Raw genomic sequence first — 12294 nt, forward strand, 5'->3', positions numbered from 1 at the left:
ACAAGATTTTTCAAGCCAGGAAAGAAGGAAAGAGAAAGCAGGGAAGGCAGGAAGGGAAAAAGAAGGAGGGAGGATGGACACACACACACACACACACACACACACACACACACACACAGAGTCTAAACAGGGCCACCACTCTGTAGGAGGCTTGGGTCCTCTGCTGCCTAGTGGGCTGCAAAGACCTGTTCAGCCGGCCACCTCCGTAGCAGCCCTGGTCTAGAGGCAACAGGTCTAAAAGCAAATGAGAGATTTCACTCTGTGGTGTGGTATGACTTTGGGTAAGACACTGTTCCTCCCCGAAGTCTGTGTCCTCTGCTATAAGAGAGCAAAGTGCCAACTCCATGGGTATTCAGCAGGTGGTGCAGAAATGCTCATGTCACAAGCCCTTCCGCCTGAGTTCTAGCCTTGCCTGCATGGGCTCCAAGATGCTCAGACCCGACTGCTCAAACCAGATGTCCTCCATACCATTCCCTCCCCCCCTTCCTCCTCCTCACTCCCTCTCCAGTGTGGGGCCGCAACCCATAACCGCTGGCCACCCTTTGCCCTCTCTGTAGCTGGTTGGTTAGGAATCAGAGGCCATTTGGGGAAGCCTCAGGAGTCTGATGGAGCTGGAGCACAGGGCCTGGCAAGGTGAGGGCAGGAGATATTTCTGGGTTCTCTTAGCATGTGTGGGCAGTCACCTCTACTCAGGCCAGGCGGATCTGGCCTCAAGGCCCACGGCATTTGGAAGGGCTTCTGAGTCACCAGAAGTGGATGGGGCAGGGCCGGGGGTGGGAACTGAATCTTGAGGGAATCAGAGACACGAGACAGAGAGGAAGTGGGAAGACTTTAGCTGTTCCCAGGGCCACTTGGCTCCCAGTCCCACGGCGTGTTAGTGTCCCTGTGCTCTTTAGCAAAGGGGTGAGAAGGTGGCAGTTCTCCTGGCTGACAACGCTGAGGTGGCTGAAACCTTACAGGCAGGCTGAGGAGACATCTCACACTGCAAAGCATTCGCTGTGCCAGCGGGAGGACCTGAGCCCTCACCCCAGAAATCAACAGGGGAAATCAGCTGTGGTGGCAGGCATTCACGGCCCCACACAGTCCCAACCCTGGGGAGGTGGAAATGGGGGTTGGGAGAGGGGTGGGGGAAGGGAGTGGGTTCCTGGAGCTTGCTGGCCAGCTGGCCTGGATGAAGGGCATCTCAGCGAGCCTCTACAGGCACTCAGATTAGTGCAATCATAAATGCACAAATATGCACACACACACACACACACACACACACACACACACACACACACACACCTCTTACCCAAGAACCTAACAGAAACAGAATGGGAGCTGTTAGCAGGAGCCATAGAAGTTTCTAGCAATGACATTAAAATTGAAAAAACATTTTGTTAATGTTTATTTATGCATGTGTGTGCATGTATATGTATGCATGTGTGTATGTGTGTGTGCTTGTATGCGTATGTATGTGTGTATGTGTGTATGTATGTGTGTATGTATGTGTGTATGTACATGTGTGTGCATATGTGTGTATGCATGCATGTGTGTGCATTTGTGTGTGCATGTATGTGTATGTATGCATGTGTGTGCATGTGTGTGTATGTATGCATGTGCATGTATGTGCATGTGTGTGTATGTATGCATGTGCATGTATGTGTGTGCATGTGTGTATGTGTGTGCATGTGTGTGTATGTAGGTATGCATGTGTGTGTATGCATGTGTGTGTGTGTGTATAAGTCAGAGGCCAATCTTAAGCAATAGTTCATTCTTTCCACCATGTGGGTCTGAGGGATTGAACTCAGGGCCAGCAAGCTTTGGAGCAGCACCTCTACCCACTAGGCCATTGTGCCTGTCCTTGAAATCTATTTCAATAAGATATTTGTCCCATTGAATAGATCCCAGGTACGATGAGCTGAACGCAGAAGAAATGCACAAAAGCATAATGGGATAATTTATATTGATCTTTGTGTCACTGCAAGTGCCGTGGCCCAAATGTTAGGTGGGCAAATAAATGGCGACCACCTCCACTGCTTGAGGAAGTGCTGTGGGCAGTGCCACTCAGGGCAGCCCGAGCCCTGTGACCACTGGAGCAGAGACAGTCCTTCCATCTCAGGCTTTGTGTGTGTGGGAGGGGTGGAGGGGTGGCAGGGGGCCCTGAGGTCATATTCCTTCACGGGCCACGAGGGTGGCTCAGTAGAAAGCAGAGAGGCAGCATAGGACAGTGAGGACAGGTTTGTGCTTTGACTCCCACGGGAGCTACTCGGCTGCTAATTGTTGCTGCTATTTCGTTTGTTTCTGTCTGTAGCCCAGGCTATCCTGTCATGCGTTAACTCCCGATTGTCCTGCTTCAGTGTACCAAGTCATAGGATGACCGGTGTGCACCACCACACCCAGCTTGGTGTTTTGTTTCTCAAGAGATATAGAACCCCAGATTCTTAGGTGGCACTCCTGATATTGCAGTGTAGAGTCAACTGCCTAATGGGAAGCTAAGGGAGGGAGAAACGGGGCTGTGGGGCAGCTCTGACAGGGAGAGCCATGTGCCGTGACGGTGGGGTCTGTTCCTTCCAGATGCCCCCTCCCCTTCCCCATCCCATGCCCAGGAGTGACCTGGAAAGGCCACACAGAAGGCTCTGTGTTTCTGTTGGTGGGACATGTGGGGCTGTATGTGCCAACTTGGCCAAGTCATGGTACCAGTGATGGGTCATTATTCTGGATGTTTCTGTAAGGGAGGTTTACTATTATTATTATTATTATTATTATTATTATTATTATTATTATTATATTAACATTTAGGTCAATGGGTTTGGAGTAAGGAAGATGGGCCTCAGACTACAGGATGGGCCTGGTCTAATCAGGGAAAGAATGGCCCAGATAGAAGGGGATGGGTGTGGTCTGCAGCAGGTGGCATCTTCTGATCCCGTCTGCCCTTATTTCTGCACTTCCAGCTTGTCAGTCTCCCAATCTCGTGGCACTCACTAAGTCTCCACAGCTGTGAACCCACCCCCGCAAACACGGCTTCTTTCCGTTTTCCCGTCAGTGAGATGCAGACCCCATACCATCTGAGATTTCACCATCCACTGTCTCACCACAGGCCAAAACCATGAACTAAACCAGAACCAACCATCCCAGTGACTGCTCTGAACACAATGGCTTCCCAAAGTCCAGGCTGGGGACCTCGGAAGCCACCTGAAGAGGGACCCCAGACAGTCTTTGACCACTGGGAACATTCCAGACACAGCCAAGTTCTGTGACCCTGCTATCATGTTTAGCCAGCCCCAAGCAACGCCACAGGGCCTTTGCTCGTCTTCTTGGAGGTACTGGGATGTTGGGACGCTGGGGCCTCCACAGAGCTCTGCCAGAAGCAGCGGTATGAGCCAACAAATCTGACCCTAGGCCGCAGTGCTCCGGTTGGTTATTGGGCATCTTCAGATAACAAACAAGGCTGGCATTGGCTTGTTTGTCCTTTCTGGCCTTTGGCACTCCTGGCAGGCTCCAGAGGAGCCTGAGCGTGTTTCCTGTGGCTCAGTCCTGCCAGTTCCCACAGCACTGTGGTAAGTGCCTCTGTCAGTGTCTCCTCTTGCCTCGGGTCTCTCTTACTGAGAATACACGGCAGTAAAGGCACCAATGACCATCCTGGGAGAGGTGAGGATAGATACCACCAGCTAGAAGGGACAGAAGCTGGCCATTCGGAACCCTGTTGATAGCCCAGAACTGTTGTTCCACACAGTCCATCCTGCTCTGGACTCCCCACCACCCCCATATTCTCATTTCCACAGAACTATGAGTGTCCAGCCACCGTGTTCAACCTCAACCCAATGCCACCTCCTCAGAGAAGCCCACCCAAAGCCCACGGCCTGAGTCAGCTCATCATGTGGCCATTTAAATGGTGACTGTCATTGTACATCTGTCCTATTGCCTGTTCCCTCTGCCACATTTGAACCAGCACATCATAGGCTAAGTGCCTGCTGAATAGACCAAGTGGGGGTGTGTAAAGAAAGTACAGAGGTCACGTTCAAACCTGCAGTCAGTACATGGGTCAAGTATTTACTGAGCACTGGCGGTGTGCTGGAACCTGGTCCAGACATCTGAGTTACGTCAGGGAGCCAGAGAATGGCTTTTGTTGTTTATACTATAGGGGGACGGGTGTGTGTGTGTGTGTGTGTGTGTGTGTGTGTGTGAATAAACACCACAGCCTCCTGTGAGCTCCGGAAGTGTGCACAGGGGAGACAGTGCAGGAAGGGAAGTTGGGGGTCAGATTTGCAGAAGTCCTGACCAGTAATCTGGGGTTTCATTCTGAAAGGCCAAGAGTCATCATATCCAGTATTGACCAACATTCTTTATTTGAGCGCATTTTTGATCAGCAGTATCAGAAATCATGAATCCTATGGTCCCAAGGCCGTGGTCTTCTCTGTGTATGCCCGTCCTTGTCCCCTGAGGGAGGCCACCATCCAGCCCCAGGGGTGCTGAAGCTGATTCAGTCTTCCGGTGTCACCTCCAGCTCAGGGCCCCCTCCACTCCAGCTCTGGGAAAACACTCTGACTCACTTGTGCCATCCCTGGGATATCTGCCCTCTGGAGGAAGTGATGGCTCCACCCCCAGGTGCCAGCAGAGTTCTGAGTCGCCCGCCCACTGTCCCCACAGTGCGTTGTTCACAGTGCCAGGGCTTTAAAAAGGAATAAGGACAGCAACTGTCTGCTTCCTGGCTTCAGCCTCTGGTGGAAGACTGTCCTGGGCAGGGGGTGGGGGTGGGGGAGAGGTGGGGGTGGTGTCTGCATCTGCACAGTGTTACATTGTCACCATGTTCCGATGTTACAGCAGACTTCTGGCCTAAGACACTTTGCCCGGCTTTCTCTGAGGTCTTCACTGACCTTCAGATTTATCTCTCACCCCTGAAGACCATGGCTTTTGCAAATAAGACGTATTGATCACGTGGGGTGGGAGTAGGGAGGACAAACCGAGTTGTCAGGGTAAAAACAACTCTACAGCCACAGAGCCCCCTCTCAAGGGCCCAGCAGGGCTGCCCTAGGGCTAGGGCCTAAGAGAATCAGATGAAAAAAGAGAACCCCAAGCATCTTGGGTAGGTGTGTGAGCTGGGGTTTCTCCATCCCCCACCCCCCATGGTGTGGTGCTTGGGAGACTGGGGAAAACATCGGAGAGACTCTAGGAAGACCTGTGTCCTCCCTCTGCCTGAGGCAATGGAAGCTAACCTCTAGTGGCCTGGATCATCTACAAGGGAGACGGCTAAAAAGAGAGGGCAGAATCAAGCTTGCTTCGAACAGCTGTAACATCTGGCCTGGAGCGTTGCTGTCGCAAAGCCTCTCCCAGCTCTGGAGTGACGATGTCTCCAGAGACCTAAATCCAATGGCAGCCTTGAGCATTGATACCCCTGACCCCAGGTGTGCAAAACAAATGCCATTTCAGCTTTCGCTCCTGGTGGCTGAAGTGGACTTTCCTGCACCCCGGCCACAGACCAGCTTGGTGAGAAAAGCCTGTTCTGGGGGCCACAAGCAGCGGGTGCAGGAGATAGCTGGCTTTGAAATGCATGAGAAAGAAAGAGAAGGTGCTGCAGACAGTGAGCCCTTGGCCCCAGGGAACCACTGGAGGACGTCCTTGCTTGCTGCCTCCTATCAGATTACAGGAAAGAATTGCTTGATCAGCTTGTAGGATCCTAGCAGCAAGGGACAGCAACAGTCCTCTGGGGAAGAAGGCCCAACCTAAAAAGAAGTCCCCAGCAGGGCTCAGAGGGTTTGAACTGTGTTGTTGGTCAAGGCTGGTGGCAGTGCGGTGACGTTGGCAGTGTGGGTGTTGGCCCAGTCTGGGAAGGTGCCCAGCTGGAAGATGGTCTGTGCCCAGGTGTTCATGGCCAGGCTGAGCAGCAGGACACCCATCAGGTTCATCAGGAGACCCGTCCGCACCTACATCGGAGACCAAGAGAGCTGAGCAATAAATAATACACCCTCAGGGCAGATGGAAGATGCAGGCTCAGCCCACAGCTGGCAGTGCATAGCTGGCTGTACTAGAGCCAGCCACAAGTGTAGGCCATAGATGCTTCCCAGGACCCCTGTGGCTCCCCAGGCCAGGTGATTACACACACACACACACACACACACACACACACACACACACACACAGAGTAAGAGTCTCTAAGTGTCAGGCACCTGGCCACAGAGTGGTCATGGGTTATGCAAATTAACCACAAGGCCACCTCAACAAAGTTATGTTTCCCCTCAAGTCAGAGAAGTGCGCACTCCTTTAATCCCAGCACTCGGGAGGCAGAGGCAGGCGGATTTCTGAGTTCGAGGCCAGCCTGGTCTACAGAATGAGTTTCAGGACAGCCAGGGCTGCACAGAGAAACCCTGCCTCGAAAAACCAAAGAAGAAGAAGAAGGAGGAGGAAAGAAGGAAAAAAAAAAAAACGAAGACAGAGAAGGGCAGGTCTGGTCCAATAGTCTTAGTTGATTATTAGGCCCTCCCAACACTCAGCACACACATGTAGACACAGGTACACATGCATGTTCATATGTGTACACAGGCATGAGTGTGTACAAGAACACACACTAGAGGACTGGTTAAGGAACATTTTTTTCTTTTTGAGAAAGGGACTCATAGCCTACCCTGGTCTCAAACTCACCATGTAGCTGAGATTGACCTTGAATTCCCGATCTTCTTGCTTCCACCTTCCAAGAGCTGGGATGACAGCTAACATGCCTATCTGCTGTTTCTACCAACACATTTTAAAAGTGTCTTGATTTATGACTTTCTCTGTTCTGTTACTATGAAACCTCAGTAAAACATGGTGGCGTTTGTAGCCCCTGGAATCTGTGTTTCTGGGCCACGTTCACTTATATTTGGCTCCAGAATAAACCGACTCTTCTCCTCATTCAGGTGACAGCTGTTTTTGCTTTTGAAAGCTGCAAGTTCAAGGCCAGCCAGGGTCACAAAACTGAGACATCTCAATTGCTCTGCATCTGCTTTCTGAAAGCCCAGACCTACATCTAATAGCCCCATTCCTGTCTGAACCCACCCAGCTCCGGCAGCCCCTGATCCTGTGCATCTGGTGATATGGAGTGAAGCCATTTCCCTACTTCAGACATTTGCATGAGCTGGGCTCTCTGCCCACTCCACTCCCCACAGGGCCACGGCTCCTTGCGAGGCTGCTGAGTCACTTTCACGGAGGTCGGTCTGACCCACTCCATCGTTCTATTTCGATCCCCCGTATCTTGTATCTTTTTTTTTTTTTCCACTTAGCAATTCTGAAACTCACACTATTTTTAATGCGTGAGGAATAGTCTTCCAGTTTGACTTCAGCCACAGACAGTACCTACCCTCCCAGGAAGCAGACGGCTGTCTCCCGCAGTGCTGCCCTCCAGTGGCCGAACCACAGATTACACTGGGCAAACCCGACCAAGGAAAGAGGCCAGGAGGGAGAGCTTTCCCTTGTTTCTTCCTCCTGTCCCCCTTTATCCCTTTGGGGTCTGATGATTGCTTCAGTAGACTGTCCTCAGCTGTGTGAGCCGAGGGTGCATGGGGTAGTGGTGGCTATGGACAGAGGAAGAGGAGGGGGAGAAAAAGAGGGAGGCAGAGAAGGAAGAGGCAGAAGAGGAGGAGGAAGAGGAGAAAGAAGAAGAGGAAGAAATGGCAGAGAAAACACTGGTGCATAAAGCAGCCGTTCTCAATCTGTGGGTCGTGTCCCCTTTGGGGGTTGAATGACCCTTTCACAGGAGTTCTACAACCACTAGAAAATATAGGTATTTTAACGTTACCATTCATAACAGTTAACAAAATTACAATTATGAAATAGCAATGAGAATAAGCTTATGATGGGGCAGGGGGGGGTCACAACAGCAGGAGGAACTGTATTAAAGGGTTGAAGCATTAGGAAGGCTAAGAACCACTGGTATAGAGGAAGAGGGGGAGGAGAAGGAAGGGAAGGGGAGGGGAGGAGGAGAGAAAGGAGAGGATGATGATGAGGAGGAGGAGGAGGAAGACAAGGAGGAAGATGACTGTCTTAGTGGGAAGATTCACATGGCACATGGGACAGACTGGCCATGCTGGCTGTATGTGGCCATCATCCCCCACCTTGTGCCAGCCCACCGCTCGGAAGGCCCACACTTACCATGTCTTTGACCAGCAAGTGTCCAGTAGAGAAGGCAATGGAGTTGGGGGGCGTTGAGACCGGCAGCATGAAGGCGTAGGAGCAGCCGACGGTGCCTGGGATCATCAGATACAAGGGGTGCACATGCAGTCGGATGGCCTGGGCAGACGGAAGGAGTCCCAGTGAGAAACTGAGGCCATCGGAAAGAGCGTGTCAGCGATATAGAGAGATTGTCACCGTGACAACGAACCGTAGAGGCACGTGGGAAGAGGGTCAGAGGCAGAAGTGTAGACAGACACACACCACACATGACATACAGTTTTAGGGAGATGGAAGGATTTAAGGTCAATAATGACAGGGCCGCACTGCCCTTTACCATGGAGCAGGCAAGGAAACTTATTTAGAACCCTCCCTTCCCACATGAGTGAGCGTGTGGTTCCAGCTCCCTAGCGTAACTGATCCAGAGATCTGAGTGAGAACCGAGGCACTGCATTTCTCATACATTCCCAGGAGCCCAGGCTGGAGCTGGTCCAGGGTCATAGGCCCAGAACAATGGCTCACATAACTGGGCTTGGCCCTACCCTTATCTATGGCATCTTAGAAGCTGCCACGTGGTGCCTTTAGTCAGGGCCTGCCTGCAGGTGGGTGTCCCCTTGGCAAGTGCTGTCCTAAGGCAGAGAGTTCAGTGTGACTTGGTTTTGGAGGTTAGCTACCTCCACCCTCTAAGCTGACTGCATCTCCGAAATTCCCTTAGAGGGAATTTCTGAAACCAGAAGTGTAGACATTTTCTCCATAGCTCTGTCATCATCCCCAGTGGGTAAATATTTTGATTTTGATGAGAAGCCACATTTAAATGACCTTTATTGGTATCTTTTCTGGGAACTGCCAGTTCCAGGCTCGGGCTTTGAGCTCCTTCCCCTCCTCCGTTCTACATCAGAGCATCCCTGTCTCCACCTGTGGCCTGGTGCCCTAGACTTCAGAGCAGGCTCTGACCAGTCCAGTCCCACTCAACAGGGGCCTCCAGGGTGCCCATCGTGAGGACAAGTTGCTTGCATCCAGCAGCTTCCAGTGTTGGAGTTCTTTTACCTAGGGACTCCAGGCTGAACCTTGTCTTGATGTTAGCAGCCTGTGCACACAAGGTGAGGACCAGCTGCTGCTGATAGCTTTCTAGAAATGCTGCCTGCCCATTAGGACAGCGCTTGAACACTCTAACCATGCAGGGCTTTCTGGAAAAGTCTGCGGGGACCATTAGGACAGTGCTTAAGCATTATCCATTTACAGCAGAGTCTGTTTCAGAAAAAGAAGCACAGGTAAGTCTGTGGCTGATACATTGTCACCTCAATTAAAAACAGAAACATAGTGAACAAAGAGCTGAGGAGATAAAGCCAAGCCCCCTCCAAAGGTGGCAACACTGTTTCATTGTATCAGTTTTGGGTTCTAGGAGGGGTGTCCTATGGCTTGTTTTTCTTCAGTCTCTTTAACTATAAAGTGAAATCCCTAGTTTCCTAACATCTACCCACTCACCCTCCTTTATTTTGAGGCAGCATTTTTCTACGTAGCCCTAGCTATCCTATCATATGCCTTACTATGTAGACCAGGCTGTCCTTGAATGCACAGAGATCTGCCTGCTCCTGCCTCCTGAGTGCTGGGATTAAAGGTATGCACTATGAGATCAGCTGACTTTTAAGTCCTAGAATGAGATCTATCTGCAGGCAGCGTGTGCCCTGAGCTAGTCCTGGCTGGAACCCCCACCACACGCTCACCACACGCCCACCACACACTGATGGATCGCCTTGCAGGTTCACTTTCTCTTGCTTTGTTTTCGGCCCACCTGGGCTTCCTCGGGACTTTTTTTTTTTTTTTTTAAATTTCTGACTCCATCATAGATTTCCGGGCTATGCCCCAGGAATGACTGGAGTGAGTGGGGGCTTGCAGGTAGAAGGTTGGCTGAATCTTGCTTGCCTAGCAAAAGAGGGTCCTGGATAAATCACCCCAAACCGCCCCTGACCCCAGTCCATCTAAGACTGGCCTGCAACTTTATAGCAGAGGGTCTCAACAGGTGGAGAACTGTCCTCCCAGGAGACTCTTGGCAGTGTCTCATGACATCTTGGATTGCCACTCTTACAGGATGCTGCTGGCCTCTAGTGGGTGGAAAATGGGAGAGTGCTGAAACCCCACAATTTGCAGGGGAACCCTCTGTAGTGGCTGTTCCTGGTTGTCAACTTGACTATATCTGGAATGAACTATAATCCAGAATTGGAAGGCTCACCAGTGATTCTAATCTGGAGGCTGGGAGATACAAGTTTCTGATCTGGATCTTGGAATGGAGATCTTAAGGCATAGTGGCTATGAATCTCAGAAGACTAAAACAGGGAGATCTCTGAGTTCAAGGTCATCTGGGACAAAGCAAGCCCCAGATCCAGGCATGGTGGCACACACCTTTAATCTGGGCCACACCTTCTGCTACAGACCTTTAGAAGGAAAATGGAAGAAAAAAAAAGATTTGCTCTCTTCGCCTGCTTGCCCTGTGGGACTGAGCAACTGCTAGATCCTTGGACTTCCATTCATAGCTGCTGCTGACCGTTGTTGGGACTTGGACTGCAGACTGTAAGTCATCAACAAATTCCCTTACTATATAGAGACTACCCATAAGTTCTGTGACTCTAGAGAACCCTGACTGATACACCTTCCTTGCAGAAAAATTTTAGACTAGAAGAAGAGGCAACAGGGCTGTGGCTGGATGGTCGGTCTCCTGTGCTGGTCTGGTGAATCAAGACTTCCCATAGAACCCACTCTTTCTATTTCTAAGAAACACTGGATGTCCTCATGGGTTAATTCTCCCACAGAGGAACTACCCCACTTCTTAGGTATCCCTTTCAGAAAGAAGCCCTGTCATTTGTAAACTGGCTCTGTGGTTCAAACTCTCCCATGCATTCTGGAAGCCAGCAGGGTGGCTGGAGCCCCGGGGAAGCTCCATAGCAGGGGACTCTGAGTTGGGACTTGCAGGGGACTCTGAGTTGGGACTTGGGCCACAGGGATCCTCACCAACTCTGCCAGGACGGGCAGGAAGATGATGATGGTGGCCGTGTTGCTGGCAAACTCCGTGAAGAAGGCGATGACCACGGTGATGAGCAGTACTGCCAGCAATGGGGGGACATGCTCCAGGGGGTGCAGCTGCCCGCCGATCCACGCTGATAGCCCCGACTCCTGTGGGCAAACATACCTTTGGCCTCAGTCCACCCAGTACCGCCCCTTCACAGGCAGCCACTAGTGCATGGCCTACAGGCCCAGGGGACCCCATGATCTATTTGGTTAGAAAGCAGAGTCTCTGTTTCCATTTGGGTCCAGCACCCAAAGTGCCATCTTGAGTGAGAGAGGGAACCAGACAGGCCCTTATAGCTAAGTCTTATTCCTTCAACAATGGTGACCACTTATATCTTCTGTTAAAAAATGAAGTATTATTACTCATGTTCACACATTAATATGTATAGAATATATTATATCCCATATACTATTTGTAATATAAGACGTATGTAATGGCTAGTTTAAATTAGCAACTTGACACATTTTAGAACCACCTAGGAAGAGAGCCTCATTAGGGATTGTCTAGATCAGACTGACCTGTGGGCAAGTGTGTAAAGTATTGTCTTAATTGTGTCAACTGATGTGGGAAGGCACAGCCCACTATGGGCAGAGCCATTCCCTGGGCTTGGGTTCTGGACTATATAAGAGTAAGGAACCTATGCTGAATGCAAGCATGCACTCAGTCATTTCTGATTATGGGCAGAGTGTGACTTCCACCCCACCTCCAGGATCCTGCCTTGACTTCCAACTATGATGAACTTTAACCTGGAGTTGTGAATAGAAGGAAACCCATTAGCACTTAAGTTGCTTTGTCGGAACTTTTTTTTTTTAATCACATCAACACAAAAGAAAACAGAGATAGCATATATCTGATATATCAAATGTGACACAATGTTATTAATGATAGACTTATGAGCAGCTCTAGAGATTATTGTCACAATGATAATTAAGCAATATTGTAGTCATAAGAAGCCAATGTTAACATGGTATCGCTAGTCACCATCCTAAGAATCACCATTATCAAGACTGGGCACAGCCGGGCCTGGTGGCGCAGGCCTTTAATCCCAGCACTCGGGAGGCAGAGGCAGGCGGATTTCTGAGTTCGAGGCCAGCCTGGTCTACCAAGTG

The 12294-nt window shown here is 50.6% G+C and overlaps 1 protein-coding gene across 1 annotated transcript in view; it reads right to left on the bottom strand.

Annotated features, from left to right (window-relative positions):
• Window positions 1–4304: 4304 nt before the first annotated feature.
• The window catches only part of Slc13a3 (solute carrier family 13 member 3), a 73041-nt gene continuing 65051 nt past the window's right edge, over window positions 4305–12294 (bottom strand). Inside the window, exons 11-13 of the mRNA XM_021193642.1 lie at window positions 11128–11289; window positions 8104–8241; window positions 4305–5903 (exon numbers count right to left, since the gene is read on the bottom strand). Coding sequence (XP_021049301.1) covers window positions 5727–5903; window positions 8104–8241; window positions 11128–11289 — 477 coding nt within the window. The 3' untranslated portion in view covers window positions 4305–5726. The remainder of the gene's footprint in view (window positions 5904–8103; window positions 8242–11127; window positions 11290–12294) is intronic.

The sequence above is a fragment of the Mus pahari genome, chromosome 3, assembly GCF_900095145.1.
Source record: "Mus pahari chromosome 3, PAHARI_EIJ_v1.1, whole genome shotgun sequence".
NCBI lineage: Eukaryota > Metazoa > Chordata > Mammalia > Rodentia > Muridae > Mus > Mus pahari.